At 38.9% G+C, this 27,157-nt stretch overlaps 1 protein-coding gene across 1 annotated transcript in view; it reads right to left on the reverse strand.

The window, feature by feature from the left end:
* Positions 1–27,157, reverse strand: part of LOC124721704 (dual serine/threonine and tyrosine protein kinase-like) — a 333,620-nt gene that overhangs the window by 177,758 nt on the left and 128,705 nt on the right. Inside the window, exons 6-8 of the mRNA XM_047246790.1 lie at positions 23,523–23,695; positions 7,801–8,032; positions 3,897–4,135 (exon numbers count right to left, since the gene is read on the reverse strand). Coding sequence (XP_047102746.1) covers positions 3,897–4,135; positions 7,801–8,032; positions 23,523–23,695 — 644 coding nt within the window. The remainder of the gene's footprint in view (positions 1–3,896; positions 4,136–7,800; positions 8,033–23,522; positions 23,696–27,157) is intronic.

Here is a 27,157-nt window from a genome sequence, read left to right on the forward strand (position 1 = left end):
GTGCAGGAGCAACAGGGAGGGAAATGCCAATGCCCCCACCATTAAGGGGGCAGGTGTAGTCTTCCAGCTCTGAGATTTGACTGGGGTTGGCGGATCTGATTTGGCCAGAACTGTTTTAGCAGCGGCGTAAGACGATGTCATGTGCACAGGATGCAGGCGGTCAAATTTCCTCTTAGCCTCAGTGTAGGTCAGTCGGTCCAGGGTCTTGTACTACATGATTTTCCTTTCTTTCTGGAGAATCCTGCAGTCTGGCGAGCAAGGCGAATGGTGCTCTCTGCAGTTGACACAGATGAGAGGTGGGGCACATGGAGTATTGGGATGTGATGGGCACTGGCAATCTCAACATGTGATGCTGGAAGTACAGTGGGGTGACATGGCTGAACTTCCAGCACTTAAACCACCGCATCAGGGAGAGGGATACAGGGCTTTACATCACAGCGGTAGAACATCACCTTGACCTTCTCGGGCAATGTATCGCCCTACAAAGCCAAGACGAAGGCACTGGTGGCAACCCAATTATCCCTTGGACCCCGGTGGACACGCCAAATGAAATGTACACCTCGCCGCTCTACTGCAAAAGATGGTCCCTGTGAAATATAATACCCTGGACCATATTTAAGCTCTTATGGGGTGTGATGGTTACAGAAACATCCCCCAGCTTGTCACAAGCAAGTAACGCCCGTGACTGGGCAGAGGATGAATGCTGTTTTGATCAAGACTAATCCAGGTCTGATTTTGGACAAGCCTTCCACCTTCCCAAACTTGTCCTCTAAATGCTCAACAAAAAACTGAGGTTTCATCGGCATGAAATATTCCCCATCAGCTCTCGAACATACAAGGTACTGGGGCAAATAAGATCAGCTGCCATCCTTAGCCTGACATTCACCCTATGGTGTGGTCAGGGAGGGGAATGATTTGGGGTCGTACTTCTGTGTGTTGAATTGACCTCTTGAACGCTGGTGTTTCACCACCAGCAAGAGATGATGGACTATGCTTCATCATGTGTCATCCACCCTGATGCCACCCTCTCCAACCAGGAGCCCTCCTCTGGGAGCCACCAAGCCACAGCAAAGGCCACCTGGAAGGATGGCCATTGCCAGGAATCCCAATGCCCCAGGGGGATGGGCATCTACCCCTTGACATACATGGGGAGTTAACGGCGCAGGCATCAGCAGAGCAATCCATGTGTGGTCAGGGGGCTGCAACCAACAGGGTACATGGCGGCCCCACTACAACGGACTGGCTACCATGCTGGATATCAGGTGAAAAGAAGTCCATGGTCATCGTCGACGCAGAAAGCGCCACTGCTTAGTGCATGGTGGAAAACACACCCAGGAAGTTATCGCCCAAGAGATGGAGAATGAGCTCGACTGAAATGCGACGACAAGAAAGTGGGCTACAGATCTCAATGCAAGATGGACACAATGCACCATGAAAGGCATCCTTCCCCAATTGGCTCGCTCTTTGGGAAAATTTTGAAGAATGGAGGTCAAAAATACAGTGGATCATCGCATAAAGGCCAAAACGTGTGAAACTCCTTTTAGTCACCTCTTACGACAGGCAGGAATACCTCAGCCCTATTCTTACCCCCAGACCCGCAGGGGACAGAGAGGGGGGGGGGGGGGAGGGAGGGGGGGCGATCTGGGTGGCCAAATCATTCATCCGAATTGTCCAGCATGTTCTTCAAACCAATCACTAACAAGTGTGGCCCAATGACAGGGCGCATTTATTATCCATAAAAATTCTATCATTGTTTGGGAACATGATGTCTATCAATGGCTGCAAATGGTCTCCAAGTAGCCAAACATGACCATTTACAGTCAATGATCGGTTCAATTGGTCTAGGGGACCCAGTCCATTCCATGTAAACACAGCCTACACCATTATGGAGCCATCACCAGCTTGCACAGTGTCTTGTTGACAACTTGGTTCCATGGCTTCACGGGTCTGCACCACATTTTAACCCAATCATCATCTCTTACCAACTGAAATCTGGACTCATCTGACCAGGCCATGGTTTTCGAATTATCTAGGGTCCAACCATTATGGTGACGAGCCCACAAGAGGTGTAGCAGACAATGCCATGCTGTTAACAAGGCACTTATGTCACTAACTTGCTGCCATAGCCCATTAATGCCAAATTTTACCACTCTGTCCTAACAAATATGTTCATTGTACATCCCACATTGATTTCTGTCATATAGTGTTGCTTGTCTGTTAGCATTGACAACACTATGTAAACACTGCTGCTCTTTGCCATTAAGAGAAGGCTGTCGGCCACCATATTGTCCATCGTGAGAGGTAGCGCCTGATATCTGGTATTCTTGGCACACTCTTGACGCTGTCCATTTCAGAATACTAAAGTCCCTAACAATTTCCAAAATGAAATGTCCCATGAGCCTAGAGCTTCAACTACCATTCCAGGATCAAATTTATTAATTCTGGTTGTGTGGTCATAATCACATTGGACACCTTTTCATATTCTTCACCCGAGTACAAATGACAGCTCCACCAACACACTGCCCTTTTATATGTTGTGTACAGGATACTACTGCCATCTATATACGTGCATATCACTATTGCACAACTTTTGTCACCTCAGTGTATATCAGTCTTCTGGCAGGTTTGATGTGGTCTGCCCTGAATTCATATGCCAGGCTCATCATTTCACAGAGTAGCATTTGCACCCTGCTTTAATTATTTGTTGGTTGTATTTAAATTTCTGCATTAACCTATAGTTTTACCTCTATTCTTTAACCAATGACACTGTTCTATAATCATCATTTTTATCTGTTTTCCGTCTTTCCCTTGGTTACTCTAAATTTGTGGAGGTATGTACCATCTATGCAACTAAATGAAGGCAGTATGTTTATTGCCATACGCATTGCACTTCTTTTATTTGGGAAGCATCATCAGTGACCTGAAATACATGTTTCTTTTTATACATACAAAACATGTATTATGTGACAGATATCATATGCTGCTATATTACATTTTGTCATATTTTTCTCTTGCTTTTTAGGTTAGTAGCAACTCTTTTAGCACAAGTTTCATATTGTGAATGTATCGTTCGGTGTTACTGCACTGGATATTGTAACACCGAATGATACATACACAATACTGAACTTGTGCTACAAAAGTTGCTTCTAACCTAAAAAGCAAGAGAAAACCATGACAAAATGTAATATAGCAGCATATTATATTTGTCACATAATATGTTTATTGTATGCATAAAAAGAAACATGTATTACAGGCCACTGATGATGCTTCCCAAATAAAAGAAGCGAAACGTGTATGGCAATAAACATACTGCCTTCATTTAGTTGCATAGATGGTACATACCTCCACTAACTGTTCTACAAGTTACATTTCAATAAATTCCACCAGAACTGTAAAAGTTAATGGTAAGCCTCACATTCTTGAATCTAAGTTGAGATGTTTTGTTGGGGTATACTCTCAATTTTGAGGCCTTTACCTGCATTAGATTATTTATTTGGATACAGTATAAGAAATCTCTAGTTTCCTAATATTTCTCCATTTCTATCGGCATTTTGTGAACTGTGTACACAGTGATTTGTTCCTTGACTGAAGAGCTCAGTTCAGCTCAGATGATCCCAAGAAAAATTACGGGAAAGGAATATGTAAAAAAATATTTCTTCACTCATCTCTCACGCATGCTTAAAATTTTTCTATGCAAGTACATTTACACATCAAAAGGTGCACAAATGAATATTTAGTTGTAACTATAGTGATAGAAATGCACAATTAAGAAACAGAAGAAAAAAAGAAAATGAACTCATAGGAAGACAATATCACAACTGAAACATACCAATAGGGACCAAACCAAATTGACTATGCAAGAAGTTATGTTACAAAGAACAGTTTCAAGTACTCACTTGTCTTACAGCATCACTGGCAAGAAGATTTCCCTCTTGTTCATAACAATTTTTTTCTAAGCTCTCTAAACATCGCTGCAGTGTTCCGACATAGGTATCTTGTAAACAATCTACTGACTGAATTATCTGTGTTGCCACTGAACTGTTTATACGGCTCAGTATTAAATAGTGAATCTCTGATGTAGCAACATGCACTGATTGTGCTGATCTGACTTCCTGGTTCTCAAGGAGATTAACAGCTGAAAAGGAACATAAGATATTGGAATAAATATATAAGAAATTTATCTAACATCTTTAATACACAAACCAAAGGACTAAAAGTGCAAAATTAACCAGAACATATAAATTAAATTATTTTACATTCTCCTACATCCACAGTCCTGCAAAATTTTGTGGAGGATAACGTCTTTCAGCTGCACTTTTATTAAATGTATTTACTCACAACAACTGTGATTTAAAGCTATTGTGCTAGTCTCAAGCGATAGCTGTACCAGCATAAACTACTTGAAGTTTAGTTCATTTACCTCTACAAATACATTGTTTCCAAAAAAATTTATAAGAAAATTGTTTTTTCAAAAAGTACAGCTCTCCCTACTTCACAAAAAAAAAAAAAAAAAAAGAGAGAGAGAGAGAGAGAGAGAGAGAGAGAGAGAGAGAGAGAGAGAGAGAGAGAGAGAGAGAGATTCAGAGCATTGTTTTACTTAGACAAAATGATTTAAAACTGGTTCCTCCTGATTATACAGTGTAAGTTCTGCTAATGTGACCTACGTCTTCAATTACAACCATTTACTGAATAGGTTCACAACAAAGCCTACATCTGCTTTTTATTGGAAAATGTAAAAGTGAACAACTCACTGTTACCAAACCCAAGAAAAATGAGTTTGAACTGAGAAGAATAGGTCTGAGCCAAAAACAGCGAGTCTGAGACAAAAACAGAGTGTTTGACCTGATACCTCTATAACAGGGTGTTTCCTGAAACAAATTAAGATCCACTAACAAATATGTTCAACATAAGTAAAAGAATAAACCCTGGCCTCTTTATTCTTCTTCTTCTTCTTCTTCTTCTTCTTCTTCTTCTTCTTTTTCTTCCTGTCACTTTGGTCTGGGAGACCTACCTTCTGCCACCATTCATTTCTGTTCCTGGCTTCCATGGTCAATTCTTCTTTCCTCAGGCCCATTCCTCCATATGCCTGTTGATATCATCCTTCAATCTTGTCCGTGGCCTTCCTGGCCTCTTCTACCTACCACAGATTTTGAGACTGCTGCTCACGGTAGTATTTCCTCTTTCATCCTAATCAGGTGTCCACCAGCCCACATCGATCTTCTTGTCTCCATCCTTTAGACAACATCAGCTTGCGACTATAGGTTTGCCAGTTCCTGACCTCCTAATATTTACTCCATACCTGTGTCTGGGTGTTCCTCTTGGGAACAAATATTTTGCTTAATATCTTTCTCTCAAAGATTTGCCTCTGTACGAAGAATCCAAATTAAGATGAAATGCGTAACAACACTATCTATTTATTACTAACTTAAAAGTTACTAAAAAATGTTTTTGGCACAGGGAAAGCTTTTCCCCTCTACAACAAATTTTCTTAATTTTCAATGAAATCTTAGTTTAATGACTTTTCATTCATTCTTGAGTAGCACTGACTTTTCACTTCACTTAACCATTTTCACAATAAGGTATCTTTTGCTTTTTCACCCTTGGCTTTTTTCAGCTGTTAAATTCTAGCACTTTATTTTTTTAATTATAAGTTGCTACACTATTCTCTCATTAACTAGTTCCAACATTACTTCTCTTTAATACGAGTTCCCTCACTGCAAAATATTCATTAACACTTGCAATTTGTATCTATGCAAAAATGTAGATGGATCTCAAAATATTGAAAGAAACCTAATCATAGACATTTTATCGCCAATCATTCAATATCTTATTGTGCACTTTCTCAATTTTTTCAACTGCAGCTGCAGTTTTGAGACGTCTGCACACACACATATTCAATAGAAGGATGGTCACTTTTGAATTTAGTCTTTCATTACTGTTGGGAATGAAGGAGTACACAACTCCAAAACCTTAAACAATTTTGGATGAATTTTGGTTTGTGAAAACTACCAAAAATAAAGAATTTTCTTATGGAACAGTATTTCAGAGTGAACAAAACACAACACACTGATGTCACAAAATTTCATTTGTATCAACACTATACCCCTGCACTCTACCAATAACATCTGACCTTACCTCCACATACAGAGTTTTCTGTCATCTACACACTTAGCAAGCTGTCCTCAACACTAATAAACATCATAGCCACAGATAACCTCACTTTTTCACTGGGTATTTTACATCCAGCACAAGCGTGCATACACATTCTTTAAACACATGTATATGCTATTTTGACATATACCTATGTAGGCAAACAACTATATATTCCTCTAGGTTTCAATAAAACTATTGTATATGACATGTCCTGAGACAGTATGAAATTCTGTTCCATTCACGTACATCCCAAGAAGTGAGAAAGAGGCCTTAGGAACCAAGGTGAAACAGACATACAGAAACAACGGAAATATCGGAAAATTATAATGGGTACACTATATACACCATTTATGTTTACTACAATTAATATTCATGTCACTTTAGGAACAAGAATGTGGATATACACTGAAGCGCCGAAGAAACTGGTATAGACATGCGTATTCAAATACAGATATATGTAAACAGGCAGAATATGGCACTGTGGTCGGAACGCCTATATAAGACAAGTGTCTAGTGCAGTGTTAGACCAATTACTGCTGCTACAATGGCAGGTTATTAAGATTTAAGTGAGTTTGAATGTGGTGTTATAGTCAGTGCACAAGCAATGGGACACAGCATCTCCGAGGTAGTGATGAAGGGGGGATTTTCCCATTTCACAAGTGTACCGTGAATATCAGGAATCCAGTAAAACATCAAATCTCCAACAGCACTGCAGCCGGAAAAAGATCCTGCAAGAATGGGATGAACAGCGACTGAAGAGAATCGTTCAATGTGACAGAAGTGCAACCTTACTGCAAATTGCTGCAGATTTCAATGCTGAGCCATCAATAAGTGTCAGCGTGAGAACCATTCAATGAAACATCATCAATATGGGCTTTCAGAGCTGAGGGCCCTCTTGTGTACCCTTGATGACTGCACGACACAAAGCTTTACGCCTCACCTGGGCACATCAACACCAACATTGGACTGTTGATGACTGGAAACACGTTGCCTGGTCGGACAAGTCTCGTTTCAAATTGTATTGAGCAGATGAATCTATGGACCCTGCATGTCAGCAGGAGACTGTTCAAGCTGGTGGAGACTCTGATCACCTGCATCCATTTATGTCCATTGCGCATTCCGATGCCCCCACAAATTGAATCCTTAATATCTCCATGTATGTGGCACAGCAAATTTACACATGACATTTTCCCTGAAGCAAACTACCAACACAACTCCAAAGGTTGGTTGTCCATAAAAGAATCAGACTATCATATTAGACCATCCTGCAATACTGACCATCAACCAAATTATTTCAGATGTTATTACAGTATAACAGTTGTTACCAAGGAGAGAGCTCAGTCAAGCAGCAGTACCAGTACAATGTAGTCAACCAGGACAATCCACCTATGTGTGTGCTCATTAATGTTATCAGTCTTGTTCATGTGCCTGTCAACCCCTCAATACCTCAAATATGCATTGAGAGATTACTTTTACTCATATAATCCTTATAATTATTCAGGAAGTCATTTGGTATCTTATTTCCAACTTCAGACCACAATTAATTAACATGTATTTCACTGTGAGACAGTAAATAAAACCTACAGAACTCTAACACCAATTAACAAAGGGTCATAAAGAAAGTAATAAATACTTTTCTGCACATACCTTGGTATTTGTAGTTGACTGCACTCTCAATCAAACTTTCTTTCATTTCATGAAGTTTTACTTCAACCAGCCTACGAATCTCTTCTTGTTTTTCACAAGCAAAGTTCATCAAATTTCTGTAAAGCTCCTCTTCTTTTTTCTGAGCATAATGAATTCTTTTTGGAGTAATTTGGATCTCCCGTGCCATATCAAACGCAGACAATATGAACTGCCTCAAGCAATGGGTATGTACCTGGACATTAAAATTCATGTATCTCTAGCTTCAATGCAAAGAGACAAAAATAAAACAAGATACACTACAACAATATCATTAAAATACATCAATATGAGAACAAAGATTCTGGGAATGACAGAAAACAGATTGAAATGCCCTGATGCACAGTCTCACTAATTTATGCTATGAAACATGAGCAGACACGAACATGTAGCTTAATGGAGATGAAATATTTTTAATGTGTTTGTATATCTTCAATAAAGCAAGAAGAATCTCACTTGCACTTCCCCAAGCAGTGCTGTTTCTGTCCTCAGAAAATTAAACATCGTGTTACGGGTCTGTCATTTTTCTAATGTCCAAGCATTTTTTAGTTTCAGACCATTTTCTTTTTGTTATTTGAACATGAAATTTAGAGAATCTACTGTCTGTACATGGTCCATCTAGCTGATAGTAGATCAACAGCAACTTTCACAACATTCTTTCAGGTGCTAGCTTACATCATACTTTGTTTTTTATTTCAGTCTCATTTACATTGCAGGAGATTTTCTGGGTTTATCATGGATCACTCATGTCTTAGATATTTCCTGCAATATCTGTTGTTCTATTTTCTCAATGACACTGACAGTTAATAATGATATCTCAACTGCATAGTGTGGTTTTGTGTGAATTACTCTGAACAGCCTAAGCATCATGCACAATAATGTTAGTACTTGTAGCCAACTATAAGATAAGACCATCAATTCCTTCATGGAAAAATGTTTGCTGTTGCCTACAGAACCATGATTGTACCTAGATGTGCACTTCTTCATCAGAAGGAAATCAATGAGCACAAGTGTCTCTCTTCAGGACTCCAAAAATATAGAAATTGCATGGGGGGGGGGGGGTTTATGTGTTGACTGCATGTTGCTTAGGCTGTTCAGAGTAATTCACACAAAAACACACTATGCAGTTGAGATATCATCATTAACTATCAGTGTCATTGAGAAAATAGAACAACAGATATTGTGGAAAATATCCCACATGTTGCCAAAGCAGCTTAGAGTGTACACCAGAATTGTTTCTGGGAACCCCTTACACATCCTCCTCCCCCACGCAATTTCTATATTTTTGGAGTCCTGAAGAAAGACACTTGTGGTCATCAATTTCCTTCTGATGAAGAAGTGCACATCTAGGTACAATCATGGTTCTGTAGGCAACAGCAAACATTTTTCCATGAAGGCATTGATGGTCTTATCTTATAGTTGGATACGAGTACTAACATTATTGTGATTATTTTTGATATAATAAAAAGTTTACTTAATTTTTCCCATGTGCCTCATTTTCATTTGACTGCCCCTTACATCTATCTTCCAGTATTACAGTCTGGTTTGATGTGGATCTTAACATATATTAAATAAATAGAAATGTTAAGCTATTAAAGAGTGTTTTAATGAATCCCATTATGTGAATGTTCCTTGTGCTAAAGTTCTCCACCTTGCTGGAACTCAAACAAGACCACATCTTTTGCACTGTTGCAGGAAGTGCAACTTCATTGTTTCCCACAAATACTTCACATTTGAGTGCTAGACCTAGAGACACATCAGCAGGACTGTTATGAATCAGGATGGCCCCATCTTTATGCCACCCTTTACAGGGGCTGAAAGGAAGTGGCATTCCTGAACACCCAGATGCTGGACGCTAAGGTGTGATATAAATTTATCGATGACACATTTGTGGTCTGGACCCCTCATGAAGTACATCTCCAATCCCTGCAATAGATTTACTCCTTTTCCCAAGTGATATTCCACTTGACCTCTTCCAAATCCAAAGTCACCTTCCTTGACACTGAGATCCATGTTATTGTACTTCACATCCAAAACACAGTCCATATAAAGTCAAGCAACAAGCAACAAAACTTCCACTTAGGTAACTACTGTCCTTTCCCCATCAAATGCTTCATTCCCACAGCATGCGCACCTATGGTAAACATATACACTATGTGATCAAAAGTATCCAGACACCCCCAAAAACACGTTTTTCATATTAGGTGCATTGTACTGCCACCTACTGCTATGTACCCCATGTCAGCGACCTCAGTATGCATTACACATTGAAAGAGAGCAGAATGGGGTGCTCCGCAGAACTCATGGACTTCGAATGTGGTCAGGTGATTGGGGGTCACTTGTGTCGTATGTCTGTACGTGAGATTTCCACACTCGTAAACAACCCCATGTCCACTATTTCCACTGTTTCCAATGTGATAGTGAAGTGGAGACATGAAGGGTCACGTACAACACAAAAGCGTACACACCAACCTGGTCTGTTGACTGACAGAGAGAGTCGACAGTTGAGGAGGGTCATAATGTGTAATAAACAGACATCTACCCAGACCATCACACAGGAATTCGAAACTGCATCAGCATCCACTGCAAGTACTATGACAGTTAGGCACGAGGGCAGAAAACTTGGATTTCATGGTCGAGCGGCTGCTCATAAGCCACACGTCACGCCAGCAAATGCCAAACGACACCTCGCTTGGTGTAAGGAGCGTAAACATTGGACAATTGAAGAGTGGAAAAATTTTATGTGGAGTGACGAATCATGGTACACAATGTGGTGATCTGATGACAGAGTGTGGGTATGGCAAATGCCTGGTGAACGTCATCTGCCAGCGTGTGTAGTGCCAACAGTAAAATTCGGAGGCAGTGGTGTTATGGTGTGGTCGTGTTTTCATGGAGGGGGCTTGCATCCCTTGTTGTTTTGCATGTCACTATCACAGCACAGACCTACATTGATGTTTTAAGCAACTTCTTGCTTCCCACTGTTGAAGAGCAAATCGGGGATGGCGATTGCATCTTTCAACATGATCAAGCACCTGTTCATAATGCACGGCCTGTGGCAGAGTGGTTACATGACAATAACATCCCTGTAATAGACTGGCCCGCACAGAGTCCTGACGCGAATCCTATAGAACTCCTTTCGGATGTTTTGGAATGCCGACTTCGTGCCAGGCCTCACCAACCAACATCGATACGTCTCCTCAGTGCAGCACTCTGTGAAGAATGGGCTGCAATTCCCCAAGGAACCTTCCAGCACCTGATTGAACATATGCCTGTGAGGGTGGAAGCTGTCATCAAGGCTAAGGGAGGGCCAACACCATATTGAATTCCAGCATTACTGATGGAAGGCACCACAAAGTCATTTTCAGCCAGGTGCCTGGATACTTTTGATCAGATAGTGTATTATCCAATATCACCTGTACCAACAACATGTCCCAGCCTTTTCTCTCCCACAATCATCTCACATATGGTATCTACAAGTGGGCACACTCCTCCTCTCACCCTTTGACAAGATTTTTAAATTCTGGTGATAGCTTACTGGAAATGGATGCAGCAGCATACTGCACACATTTCTGCACATGAGTTAAGAAAGTGTGGTCCAAATGCAGGTTTTTTTTTTCTTTTTTCTTTTTTATATCACACATTAGCGAATGAAAATAAGCAAAGCTGACTAATTTTTGTGTCAAACGATAACTAACTTCAGATACCGTTCGAATAGTAAAAATGGCAGTATTAAGTCTCTGAAGAAGATCCTGAACATGGGCTTTCCACGACAGTTTACTATCAATCTGAGCACCTACAAATTTCAATTGTTCAATTTCACTAATCATATGCCCATTCTATGACATTAAAACGTCAGGTTATGCTGAAATCTGTGTTTGAAACTTGTAAAAACTGGGTCTTACTGTGATTTAGCATTAGTTTATTTCCTACAAGCCATGATAACTAATGTCAACTGCACTACTTGAAATTGAGACAATGTTGCACACAACATCCTTTACTACCAGGTTAGTGCCTTCAGCGAACAGAAATATTTTAGAATTACCCGTAATACTAGAGGGCATATCATTTATATAAATAAGGTGCAGGAGTGGCCCCAACACTGATTCCCTTCAATTGACTGTATCCCACTCAGACCCCACATCACAGCCATTATCAACACTGAATGGTGACCTTTAGCTGTCTGTTGTTAAAGTAAGAGGTAAACCAATTGTGAGCTGCTTCCTGTATTCAATAACAGTCCAATTTCTGCAGCAATATTTTGTGATCAACACAGTCAAACACCTTAGTTAAATTAAAAAATATGCCTAGTGTTTGAAACCTTTTGTTTAATCCATCCAGTAACTCACAGAGAAAACAGAATATAGCATTTTCAGTTGTTAAATGACTTCTAAAGCCGAACTGTACATTTGATAGCAAATTATGTAATAAAAAATTATGAATTATCCTTACATACACAACCTTTTCAATAACTTTAGCAAACACTGATGGCATACAAATAGGTCTAAAATTATCTACATTATAACTTTCTCTCTTTTTATAAAGTGGCTTTACTACTGAGCTCTTTAATCATTCAGAAAACTGACCATTCTTAAAGGAAAAATTAAAAATATGGCAAAGTACAGGGCTAACATGTGCAGCACAGTACTTTAATGCTCTGCTAGGCACTCCACTATATCTACGAGAGTCCTTAGTCTTCAGCGATTTAATTATTGACTCAGTCTCTCCTTGTCAATATCACAGAGGAGTATTTCAAACATCAGTCTTGGAAATGCATTTGCCAAGGGAGTCATATGACTCCCTGTAGAAATTAAATTTTTATTTAATTCAGCAGCAATGGTCAGAAAATAATTGTTAAATACTGTACATATATCTGACTTATCAGCAACAGCAATATTTTTACTACGAACTGACTTTATATTGTCGACCTTGGGCTGCTGACCAGACACTTCCTTCACAACTGACCATATGGTTTTCATTTTATCCTGTGAATTAGCTATTCTATTTGCGTACCACATACTCTTTGCATTCATAATAACACTTTAAACACCTTACAATACTGTCTGTAATGGGTTACTGTAGCTTGATTGTGACTACTTCTAACACTTTGAGGTAATTCCCACTTTGTTCTACACGATATCCTTATCCCACTAATCAGCCACCCTGGCTGCCTTTTACTGCTAGTACCCTGTTTAGAACGTTTTAATAGAAAGCAACTCACAAAGAGCATGATAAATGTGTTAAGAAAAGCATTATATTTGTCATCTATGTTATCGGCACAATAAACATCCTGCCACTCTTGTTCCATAACTAGGTTTAAATATCTCTCTATTGCTGTCAGATTGGATTTCCTACACAGTTTGTAATTGTATTTGACATTTGTTTGAGTATGAAAGCTTTTTAATGTTAAAATTTGTGCATTTTAGTCTGAAAGGCCATTCACCCTTTTACAAACAGAATGCCCAACTAGTAATGAAGAATGAATAAAAATATTGTCTATGGCTGTGCTACTGTTCCCCTGCACCCTACTTGAAAAAAAACACAGTCTGCATCAGATCATTTGAGTTAAGGAGATCTACCAACAGCCTTTTTCTTGCACAATCATACACAAAATTAATATTGAAGTCACCACATAGAACTAGTTTTTGGTACTTCCTATAAGGTGAACCAAGAACCCTCTCTAGCTTGAGCAGAAATGCTCTGAGGTCAGAGTTAGGGAACCTATAAAGAACAACAATTAGAAGTTTAGTTTCAATAAATCCAACTGCCCCTGCACAACATCACTTAATGTTGCCTTCCATTTCCCATTCTAAACTCTGTTAACATCTGTATCAAACTACACGACAGTCCAAGACAGTTATCTCTATCCCTGCAATCATTCCCAGTCTAAAGCCCCATGCGTCCATCCACTACCACTTCCTCGAGACTGACCACTGGTAAATCCTACATCAAAGATTGAGCAACAGGTGAAGCCTTATGTGCTAACATGTTCTGCACTGCTCCTTACATAGAAATTAAAAGTACACAAATTGAGCTCTAACAGTAATTTCTGTTGTGTGTCCTCCATGACTTTCACCCAAATCTATGTATCTTAATTTGTTTCACAATTAAGGATCCACTGTACTTGTCAGTTGGCAACACTAAGACAAATGAATTGCTGCCGGGTACAAGAAGTCCATTTTACTTGGCCCTAGTTGTCAGTGGCTGGATTTTAAAAGGGTCCAGCTTATTTTATGATGAAGTTTGTGGGCATGGCAGACGTGTGGCATAAAATACTGCCATATACAGCGAGGGACTCAGCAACAATGATGTCACAACTGACTGTACAAACATAAAAGGCCAAGCCCATCGCCTACATGGCATTTAGTTCATACCTGACAACGCTTGAGGAGAAGTCAGTCAAAATGCTGATGATACAAGTATAGTAATAACATCCAAAAACCAAGAACTAAGTGATGTAATTGTAAATGATGTTTTTCACAAAATTATTAAGTGGTTCTCAGCAAACGGACTCTCTTTAAATTTTGATAAAACACAGTATATACAGTTCCGTACAGTAAATGGCACAACTCCAGTAATAAATATAGACTTTGAACAGAAGTCTGTAGCTAAGGTAGAATTTTCAAAAAATTTAGGTGTGTCCATTGATGAGAGGTTAAACTGGAAGCAACACATTGACGGTCTGCTGAAAAGTCTGAGTTCAGCTACGTATGCTATTAGGGTTATTGCAAATTTTAGTGATAAGAATCTCAGTAAATTAGCTTACTATGCCTACTTTCATTCACTGCTTTCGTATGGCATCATATTCTGGGGTAATTCATCATTGAGTAGAAAAGTATTCATTGCTCAAAAACATGTAATCAGAATAATTGCTGGTGCCCACCCACGGTCATCCTGCAGACATCTATTTAAGGATCTAGGGAACCTCACAGTAACTTCACAGTATATATACTCACTTATGAAATTTGTTGTTGATAATCCAACCCAGTTCAAAAGTAATAGCAGTGTGCATAGCTATAACACCAGGAGAAATGATGATCTTCACTATGCAGGGTTAAATCTGACTTTGGCACAGAAAGGGGTAAATTATGCTGCCACAAAAGTCTTTGGTCACCTACCAAACAGCATCAAAAGCCTGACAGATAGCCAACCAACATTTAAAAATAAATTAAAAGAATTTCTAGATGACAACTCCTTCTACTCATTGGCTGAATTTTTAGATATAAATTAAGGGAGGAGAAAAAAACCAACTTAAACATTAGTGTCATGCAATATTTTGTGTAATGTAATATCTTGTACAGACATCTTTTATTAACCTGACACGTTCCACATCATTATGAAGTGTCGTATTCATGATCTATGGAACAAGTATTAATCTAATCTAATCTAAAGCTCACAAGATTTTAACCACTTTCTGCAGGTGGAAATCTAAGACAACGTTATTGTGTCATAATGTCATCAGACCACATATTTGTAAATTAAATGGCACTTCACTATAATAATAATTTCCACTGCCTCTGATGTTGAAATGCAAAAGCTTGTTTACTTTGAATACTTTCATTCTATTATATCCAATGGCATAATACTGTGGGGCAGCTCTATACATTCACAAAGAGTATTCTTAACCCAGTGGAGGAAAATCAAAATGATCTTCTGGGAACATTCATGTACTTGACACAGGCTTCTCTCAATTCTGTTATCACTGTACATATACTACCTCATGTTATTTGTAGCTAATAGTACGCTATCATTCCAAAGAAACTGCAACATTCTCCCTGTGAACAATACATGGAAAATGTTTTGCCCTTGGATAACACTACTCCGGAGATTGTATAGAAAGGCAAAAATTATTCCAGAGATCACATTATCAACAAGATTCTATCGCGCGCGTGGGGGGGGGGGGTGAGAAATTAAATTTCAGAGAATCAAATTATGTTACTTTGTACAAGAGTTCCTCACAATAGCTTAGAGCCTTCTCTGTAGCATGTTTATTGTGTATACTATTGTAAATATGCTTTTTTAATTTGTTGTTGTTGTTGTTGTTGTGGTCTTCGGTCCTGAGACTGGTTTGATGCAGCTCTCCATGCTACTCTATCCTGTGCAAGCTTCTTCATCTCCCAGTACCTACTGCAACCTACATCCTTCTGAATCTGCTTAGTGTATTCATCTCTTGGTCTCCCTCTACGATTTTTACCCTCCACGCTGCCCTCCAATGCTAAATTTGTGATCCCTTGATGCCTCAAAACATGTCCTACCAACCGATCCCTTCTTCTAATCAAGTTGTGCCACAAACTTCTCTTCTCCCTAATCCTATTCAATACCTCCTCATTAGTTACGTGATCTATCCACCTTATCTTCAGCATTCTTCTGTAGCACCACATTTCGAAAGCTTCTATTCTCTTCTTGTCCAAACTGGTTATCGTCCATGTTTCACTTCCATACATGGCTACACTCCATACAAATACTTTTAGAAACGACTTCCTGACACTTAAATCTATACTCGATGTTAACAAATTTCTCTTCTTCAGAAACGATTTCCTTGCCATTGCCAGTCTACATTTTATATCCTCTCTACTTCGACCATCATCAGTTATTTTACTCCCTAAATAGCAAAACTCCTTTACTACTTTAAGTGTCTCATTTCCTAATCTAATCCCCTCAGCATCACCCGATTTAATTTGACTACATTCCATTATCCTCGTTTTGCTTTTGTTGATGTTCATCTTATATCCTCCTTTCAAGACACTGTCCATTCCGTTCAACTGCTCTTCCAAGTCCTTTGCTGTCTCTGACAGAATTACAATGTCATCGGCGAACCTCAAAGTTTTTACTTCTTCTCCATGAATTTTAATACCTACTCCAAATTTTTCTTTTGTTTCCTTTACTGCTTGCTCAATATACAGATTGAATAACATCGGGGATAGGCTACAGCCCTGTCTCACTCCCTTCCCAACCACTGCTTCCCTTTCATGCCCCTCGATTCTTATAACTGCCATCTGGTTTCTGTACAAATTGTAAATAGCCTTTCGCTCCCTGTATTTTACCCCTGCCACCTTCAGAATTTGAAAGAGAGTATTACAGTCAACATTGTCAAAAGCTTTCTCTAAGTCTACAAATGCTAGAAACGTAGGTTTGTCTCTTCTTAGTCTTTCTTCTAAGATAAGTCGTAAGGTTAGTATTGCCTCACGTGTTCCAACATTTCTACGGAATCCAAACTGATCTTCCCCGAGGTCCGCTTCTACCCGTTTTTCCATTCGTCTGTAAAGAATTCGCGTTAGTATTTTGCAGCTGTGACTTATTAAACTGATAGTTCGGTAATTTTCACATCTGTCAACACCTCCTTTCTTTGGGATTGGAATTATTATATTCTTCTTTAAGTCTGTGGGTATTTCGCCTGTCTCATACATCTTGCTCACCAGATGGTAGAGTTTTGTCATGACTGGCTCTCCCAAGGCCATCAGTAGTTCTAATGGAATGTTGTCTACTCCCGGGGCCTTGTTTCGACTCAGGTCTTTCAGTGCTCTGTCAAACTCTTCACGCAGTATCTTATCTCCCATTTCATCTTCATCTACATCCTCTTCCATTTCCATAATATTGTCCTCAAGTACATCGCCCTTGTATAAACCCTCTATATACTCCTTCCACCTTTCAGCCTTCCCTTCTTTGCTTAGAACTGGGTTGCCATCTGAGCTCTTGATATTCATACAAGTGGTTCTCTTCTCTCCAAAGATCTCTTTAATTTTCCTGTAGGCAGTATCTATCTTACCCCTAGTGAGACAAGCCTCTACATCCTTACAGTTGTCCTCTAGCCATCCCTGCTTAGCCATTTTGCACTTCCTGTCGATCTCATTTTTGAGACGTTTGTATTCCTTTTTGCCTGTTTCACTTACTGCATTTTTATATTTTCTCCTTTCATCAATTAAATTCAATATTTCTTCTGTTACCCAAGGATTTCTACTAGCCCTCATCTTTTTACCTACTTGATCCTCTGCTGCCTTCACTACTTCATCCCTCAAAGCTACCCATTCTTCTTCTACTGTATTTCTTTCCCCCATTCCAGTCAATTGTTCCCTTATGCTCTCCCTGAAACTCTGTACAACCTCTGGTTCTTTCAGTTTATCCAGGTCCCATCTCCTTAAATTCCCGCCTTTTTGCAGTTTCTTCAGTTTCAATCTGCAGTTCATAACCAATAGATTGTGGTCAGAATCCACATCTGCCCCTGGAAATGTCTTACAATTTAAAACCTGGTTCCTAAATCTCTGTCTTACCATTATGTAATCTATCTGATACCTTTTAGCATCTCTAGGATTCTTCCAGGTATACAACCTTCTTTCATGATTCTTGAACCAAGTGTTAGCTATGATTAAGTTATGCTCTGTGCAAAATTCTACAAGGCGGCTTCCTCTTTCATTTCTTCCCCCCAATCCATATTCACCTACTATGTTTCCTTCTCTCCCTTTTCCTACTGATGAATTCCAGTCACCCATGACTATTAAATTTTCGTCTCCCTTCACTACCTGAATAATTTCTTTTATGTCGTCATACATTTCATCTATTTCTTCATCGTCTGCAAAGCTAGTTGGCATATAAACTTGTACTACTATAGTAGGCATGGGCTTTGTGTCTATCTTGGCCACAATAATGAGTTCACTATGCTGTTTGAAGTAGCTAACCCGCACTCCTATTTTTTTATTCATTATTAAACCTACTCCTGCATTACCCCTATTTGATTTTGTATTTATAACCCTGTAATCACCTGACCAAAAGTCTTGTTCCTCGTGCCACCGAACTTCACTAATTCCCACTATATCTAACTTTAACCTATCCATTTCCCTTTTTAAATTTTCTAACCTACCTGCCCGATTAAGGGATCTGACATTCCACGCTCCAATCCGTAGAATGCCAGTTTTCTTTCTCCTGATAACGACGTCCTCTTGAGTAGTCCCCGCCCGGAGATCCGAATGGGGGACTATTTTACCTCCGGAATATTTTACCCAAGAGGACGCCATCATCATTTAATCATACAGTAAAGCTCCATGTCCTCGGGAGAAATTACGGCTGTAGTTTCCCCTTGCTTTCAGCCGTTCGCAGTACCAGCACAGCAAGGCCGTTTTGGTTAATGTTACAAGGCCAGATCAGTCAATCATCCAGACTGTTGCCCCTGCAACTACTGAAACGGCTGCTGCCCCTCTTCAGGAACCACATGTTTGTCTGGCCTCTCAACAGATACCCCTCCGTTGTGGTTGCACCTACGGTACAGCCATCTGTATCGCTGAGGCACGCAAGCCTCCCCACCAACGGCAAGGTCCATGGTTCATGGGGGTTTTTTTAATTTATGCTCCTTTTTCTTTGCTTCTAATTTTATTTTCTTATCAGCTTTCTGTGAATTATGTAGTGAATTTTTTTTTTACCAAGTAGGTTTCTCGCTATATGCATTAATATAAGCGTTTTGGCAGTGGTAGTGACAGCTAGTGGCCGGACGCTCTTCCTGACACCACCACTCCCCCCACCAAAGAATTTGGGTACCCCATCCATATGCATCTAAGCTAAACCTCACGTTCAAGTGTGAGAACATTATCATAGGCACAATGTGGATACCAGCTTGGTATTCACCTAGTTGGATGTGGGGAAATCGCCTAAAAACCACATCCAGGCTGGCCAGCTCAACAGTCCTTATCATTAATCTATAAGGTGGATCTGATTTGGGGCACACTCACCAATCCAAATCCTGGAGGACACGAGTTACTGCACTTGGTGATTCGGGCGGGTGTTGAAAGAATTACTAACATTAAATACTCCATTATTGGACAACAGAGAGCCAAGTCCTGTTGGGTATAATCTTTTTTTTCAACTCCTTTTTCCTCAGTTAAGAGTATTCATAACTTACCTTCATCATAACACTTGTGAAATAGGGTTACTTACAATAAAATGCCTAAGTAATGGTGATTAAAAAAAGCCACTCTGACAGAACAAAAATTCAGGCATTGGGCTAAACAATCTCTATAACATAGTAATAAGGTATTTGTACCAGAGGCAGAAGAACAAGAAGGAACTTCCAGTTTCAAAACTCAGATATTACAGTCATTTCTCAATCTCAAATTCAACTGTTTCTGCTGAACTTACCTACCATTCCATAACAAAGACATTAAGCTGTACCACACCCACCATAAGCTTAAATCACAAGCACACTCTCTTGTCAGTATATAACATGCACTCCATTAAATACAGCTTCCTTGAAAGATATGTGCATTAATAATTCCAAAGTGGTGTGCCTACCCACCAGATAAAATAGCCCAAGTGTCAAATGACAGTGCCTATTGAGGGACAGATCAATGTGACTTCATCCTGTCTCAGTGATCGCAAGGATGCACACAACAGTCTGATAGTGGCTTTTATCAACCACACTTACTCTCCGATACATGGTGATCACCATCCACAGTGACATAGCCTCCTGCAAGGAGATCTCCCTTCGTATAATCTGTATCCGTGGTATGAATCTTTGACTTCTGTACCAGGTTCTTCATTTGCTCCTGTTTCCATAGTGATTTTCTTACAGAATTTAAAATGAATGCCAGGCGAGTGCTTGTAAATGGACACAGCCAATTTTCTTCCCCACCCTTTCCAAACTTTTTCTCTGTCTATTGACTTCATCAATGGTGAGATATTAAACCCTAATCTTCCTTCCTTCCTTTTTATTATTCCCAAGTATTTTGGCACCCAATTGAGTAAAATCTCTCTCTCCTGCTTTCTGAACCACTGTCTGCCAGGTACATATGTTGTATCACTTGGAGGGCTCTTTCACCACTGAAGACTGTAAATTCCTTTGCAAGGCAGATGCTGCTGATTAGATTATAAAAAATTATTTAGCAGTCAAGGTCATCCTACTGTTTGATCCATCAGTGTACAACCGGTCAACTTTGTGATGCTGATCTAAAATGTGAAACACACTCCTAAGAATCACATTTGGAATTATTTATTTTCCGTAATTTGTCAAAAACTAAAACTACTCTAAGCCTCCTAAGGAGCAAAGGTTCAAAATATTACAATATTGGCATAAAATATTAATACCAGTCATACCCATTTCTAAGAGACTGCTCTTCGCACCAAGCATTTAATATGAAAATCAGAAACTAATGTTGACACTATATGAAACAGTCACTGAAATGAACAATCTACGCACAGCTGGTAGTTACAAACTGGACACAATAGTGGACGCCTAGAATACGGAACTTTCAAACACAGTTTCTTCTTATCAATAAAATGAGGAACAGAAAGCTGGAGGGAAGAGGGTCATGCATAACAAGACACACAAGTTGCCTGAAAGGAGTCAGAAATTTGTACATTGATGGAAATGGAAACAGTTGGAAAATCAACATCTTGACTAGATGCTACCAAACTGACTCTGGTGTATTTCAGTGCCAGTGGGATTTGTTGATTAAAATTTCATTTTTATTTGAACTTATCATCAGTGCAGAAAAAAAGCCATTCTTACATATGAAGAATGGTGTTAGGACACTATGGCTTTGGGTGTGTGTAATGCTACCGGAACTTTTAATGGTCGAGATCACAACACAGCATGCCTAGAGGACATGCATGTGGAATTTTATCATTGTCTTTTGAACTTTGAGAACTGTCTAATTATTGGCATGGGGGATACTGAAGCATTATACTGACACATCACAAAGATAGTTGGCTGTACTGCAATAACTGTGGAATGGTTATGAAATGAACTCAGAACAATAATGTGGCAAGAAGAGTAGGTCCTTCCACAAGAATTACACTGTGAGAAAATCATAGCATTGTTGGAATGCTTCTGATAAATAGATGGACGAAAATGGCTGAAATCTGGATAGACATCATGACAGAGTGTCATCGTGAACTGTCAGAAACAGCATACAAGAAGCTGGGTAGAGATCCTCAGTTGCCATGTGTAGTTTTCCACTGCCACCATACCACGGACCACAAAAACCTGCTTGGTGTGGAAACAGAGTTAACTGGTACATTTATTCAATAATGAGTCTCCTTACTGTTTGTGGCAATCAGATAAATGTCATCATGTTCATAGGTAGGCGGGTGAATGGTCAGAGAAAGTAACAGTTCTTAAGCCCCACACCTCACCAATTCCTGCAATCATGGTGTGGGGAGCTATTGGATATGACAACAGGGCTAATTTGGTAACTGTTGAAGGAAGGCTGGATGACTATCAGTCTGTAACATGAATGGTAAACCCTCTTGTCATATCCTTCATAACCAGGGTACCAAATGCCATATTCCAGCAGGATAATTAAAGGCCCCAGCCTAAAGCTCACGTCACAAATTGCCTCAGGGCTAGCCTGCCTGGTCCCCTGATTTATCACTTGTGAGCATGTCTGGGATGTGATGGGAAGGCAGTTTCATACCAGGCACCAGCCAGCAATCTTCACGAACTAATGCAGCCTGTATTTTAGGCATGGGATGAAATTTCTCAAGATAATATTCAGAGACTATTTGTTCTTGTGCCACATCAAACACTAGAATGTATTTGTGCTCAAACAAGGCAGGGGGACAGTGTCACGTCTCATACTGGTGTTGATATAGACATCAGCTCCAAAAGGAATGAAGTTTAATCACTTATTTCCTCTTATGTGATACACATCTACACAAAGTTTGATTAATATTGGAATTGAGCTTCATTATGCAACATTTTCAATTTCCATCAGAGTGTTTCACGCAGCAGTTACACAGGACAATAGAAATGTACCGAAAGAATTGTAAAATGCAAATTCTACCAAAATTGACAATGGAATGGAGAATAACAAATTACATGTGTTGGTGCTGTTATAATGTGGCATTCTATTAAGTTATACAGTATTATTTCAACAAATGGTTCAAGTTGGCTCTGGATGACAACAGATACAAACAGAAGCCACTTTAGTAAAGAGAGTACTTCTGACCAAATGCATATTTTCATTTAATAGTACAACAAAAACTCTCAAAAGTAAAACTACAAACGTGTGCTAAAAAATAATGCCTTTGAATTTTTTATGTGAAAACTTTCGAAGACTTTTAAATACAACAAATGTTATTAACAATCTATATCTATGTTCTTCATGTCTACATATTTATTTCTCAACATAGCTGCCCTGACAACAAACACATTTCACCCAACGAGGGGCCAATTTGTTGATAGAAGGTTTGACTTTGTTGATGGAGACACAACCTCACCACTACTTGAACCACTTTATCACTATCAAAGTGAAGCCCTTGAAGGTCTTCTTTAAGTTTTGGAAACGTGAAAATCAGATGGGACCAAGTCAGAACTGTATGGAAGATGATCAATGACAGTAAACCCAAAGCACTGGATTATTCCAGATGTCACAGTGCTCGTGTGTTGACTGGGATTGTCATGCTGAAGCAGAAGGTGCTCCTCACGTGGACAAACTCAAAACTTGATTGTTTCTCACACACCAACAAAGTTATATTACACGCTACAATTCAGAGCTCAGAAGCAGCAGAGAATGGCAAATATGTAGACATGAAAAATGAAGATGTATAATTAATGACTGTTAAGAGTTCTTACACAAAAAATTTGGAGGCATTACTTTTCAGTACGCTCTCGTATGAATAACATTTTGTTACAGAAAATCACATTGTAAAACTATTCACAAAAGCTACATTAAAATAGCTACAGAACATTAATGTTCACATACCTCATTCAATGAACTTGCAGCTTGAATAAGATATGAACAAAGACAGGAACGTATATATGAGTACAGCTTTTCAGGTGATTGAATTTCATCGACTATCTCACACTTAGCACTGGCCTGGTCGATCAGTGACTTTTTTGGTATAGTGGATTCCAAGTACTCTTTGAAGTGGAAACCTTAATTGAAAAAAAGGTCATCATATAATTAATGTACCTAACAGTACCTCATTTCTGTCATAATTTTAAAAAATTAAACTGGTTCACTAATTTTTAGTCTCAACGTCACAGTGGACATTATTTATGCTACTGATATGCTACACAAAATTTGAAAAACAACACTTCTTCAAAGCATTGCTCCTCTACAATATATAGCTGAGAGTGGGGTGGAGGGCAGTGATAAGTAGTTACAGCTTCATACTATTAATTATTCGGTGACTAGTCACTGTGTCCTACATCAAAACCTACCCTTTGCAAATCACTGTAAAGCACATGGCAAAAGAAATTTCAAAATGTATCACATGTTACAGTTTCTTTTTACATGGAACACGGGTATAAAGACTGCTTAAATCTGTCTGTGTATTGTAATTACACCATCTTGTCATTGTGGACGCTTTGGGGGCAATACAAAGAGGGCTGTACTATATACATAGATTACTCACTTAATATTGGTTTCCAAAGCTTTTTCGGAATAGTTTATGTCAATCTATGAGTATCTGTTAGTTCATATTTTACAGCAATTTCATGATGCTCCCCTACATCAAGTAAACCTGTGACCATTCATGCTCTCCTCCTTTATAGATGTTCAACATTCTGTTAGCTGTATTTAGTGTTGGCCTCATACACTTTAACAGTATATTGGAATGAGTGCATGATATTTTTTTGTGGCAATCTCCTAACTAAACTGATTATTTTCCCCAGTATCTTATCAATGAACTGAACTTTTCCATTTGCTTTATATACAATTGATCATATGTCATAATTTAATGTGATCTCTCCATAAAAAGTTACATCCACATATTTATGAGCTGACTAATTAAAAGAATTTACTTATTGATACTGCAGTCACAGTTATTGACAGTACCCTTTATAAGAAAGATAGTAAGCACGATATTAATAATTACCGACTTGTCTCTTTACTTACCTCCTCCTTAAACCTTGAAGGTATTTGAAAAGATTATGTATGCAAGAACTGTAACACACCTCACTCAAAATAAGATACTTAGTCTCAATTTGGATTTCAAGATGGTTTCTCCAGAAAAAACACTATTTTTCGATTCACAAACAATATTATACAAGAATTCAATGACAAAATATTGTTAACTGGATTTTTTTGTGACTTGTCAAAAACATTTGATTGTGCAGTTTTTAAGGTGATCTATCTGAAAAAACTTATTTTCTAGAGCAGAAAGTTACATATTAAACTCTTCCTGTTTTTTTACTAGTTGCACATTTCTTAAATTTTGTGCATAATTTTCTAGCTAAGAGGTTTAATCTTGTGTTTTGTAAGTGTAAATTTATTCAGTCTGTAGCATAGTACTTGCTCTTTTGTTTTGTTTCGTTCTTAAGATAACCATCTGTTTGTTTAGTAAGCCAGTCAGTCAGGCCCTCTGCTGTCAACTGTTCACATCTCCAGAGCGGCAAGTTACATATTTAGCTTTCCCTGTGTTTTACAAGTGGCATATTTCTTAAATTTTGTGTGTGTTTTCCTATTTAAAAGGTTTAATCTCATATTTTGTGAGTTTAAATTCAGGCAGTTCGTAGTGCGGTTTTCATTTCTTCCACAAAACTCATTAAGGCATTAGTGTCTATTGGTGACATCACGAGGATAGGAAGTTACTTATCTAAGTTTCTGTCTGCTTTTATAGTTTACTTCTTCAGTTAGTCCTGCTGGCATGAGTAGTATGTGTGCATGCTGTGTGCAAAGGCAGAAGGAGTTGCCCGCAACTCACGAACAACTGAATGCTCTTTTTGGCACAGTCAGCCACCTTCAGGCTGCTGTCTTGGGGTGGAGGGAAATGTGATAGGACAGCTATTATTTTCTGTATATATAAATTACCAGATGGACAGGGTGGGCAGCAATCTGCAGTCATTTGCTGTTGAAATGAAACAACGAGTAGTGGTAAAGGTTACCCTCCGCCACGCACCTAACATATTTTATGGACTATAAGACGCACTCTAATTTTTAAGCAATTTTTTAAAAATAACATTTTTACCATTTTGATTACTAAATTGCAAAGGCAGACTAAAAAAAATTCTTAGTTTATGAAACCGAACTGACCTTTAAAATAGTCATCTGACCTTCTTCTTCTTCTTCTTCTTCTTCTTCTTCTTCTTCTTCTTCTTCCTCTTCCTCCTCAACATCGTCATCTAGTCCTCTTCATATATGAGATGGCCTTCACTGCCATCAACAGCATTACTTATGCTGCACGTCTTGCTATTTTTAACAATAATGTCTTGTCTCACTCCAGACCCAGACTGTTTTATCCATTGACACCCATTTGATTGTAGCTCGTTTTAAAACTTCCTTCAGCATGAATTCATGCTGGGTTTCATCCATCATCCATTTTTTCCATTCAGTCATTTATTTACTGATATAACAAGAGGTTGCAATTGTGAAGTTCCTCCCAGAATAACAATAAGCTCTGTATTTCCCTGTCCTAATTTCTCTTTCACAGAATTTTTCAAATGACTATTAAATTGATCTAGCACATGAAGAGAAATCATCTGCAGTAAAGCACCTTTCCCTCTCTTCCAACTCTCTTAAACCATAATTTCACACCTGTCTCATCCATCTAACCCTTGTGATCTGCGTGACCACCACCACCTGGTGGTGTTTCAGAAGGTTTTGGCATTGTTTTGCACTTGAAAATTATCACTGGATTAAGTTTAGTCCTTCAGCACAACACAAAAGGACAACAGTGAAGTGCATCCTTATTTGCTATTTGGCTTAGTTCCACAGAGGTTTTCTTTCGATGTTGAATAATAATGCGATGGAAAGATAATATTCTCTCTTCATTTCTTGTGGCATTTTCTGTGATATTTTGGTTTTGGTTCACATGCTAAGTCTGTGACACTTTTTAAATCTGCTAGCAACAACCAACTTCACTCTTAAAGCCTGTTAAGTTCCACTGTAGCGCTAGCTTACGAGCCTGTATTTGAATCATGTTTTTATTAATTTCAACGCCATTTTGACCATGACCCTGAATCCATTTCAATACTTCATCTTCCAGTTTTGACCATTTTGCATTCAGTCCTCTATTTGCACATTTAGTCTTCCCCATTTTCGTCAGTTCTTCTTTACTAGCCCACCACTCACATACGGTTTTTTTTTTGTTGGTGGAGGGCCAAAATGCTGCTCAGCTGCCTTGTTTACATGTTATTCTGCATATGCTATTACTTTCAATTTATAGCCCACATCATCTTATGAATACCTCTTATTTTTTCCATTACAAAACTAGCTACTAAGAAAAGCATTGTACTGTTGCCAATAACACAAATCACTTTCAGTTCAAGTTCACTGGAACTGTAGACTGCAATGATGCATCACAGGCTAGACAGTGTTCGGGGATTGTGATGGCGGGGTGGGAGGGAAACAGTGTTAACAAACCTGTGAAACCCAAGTTTCCCATGGCATCAGAT

This window comes from Schistocerca piceifrons, chromosome X (genome assembly GCF_021461385.2).
Source record: "Schistocerca piceifrons isolate TAMUIC-IGC-003096 chromosome X, iqSchPice1.1, whole genome shotgun sequence".
NCBI classification, from domain to species: domain Eukaryota; kingdom Metazoa; phylum Arthropoda; class Insecta; order Orthoptera; family Acrididae; genus Schistocerca; species Schistocerca piceifrons.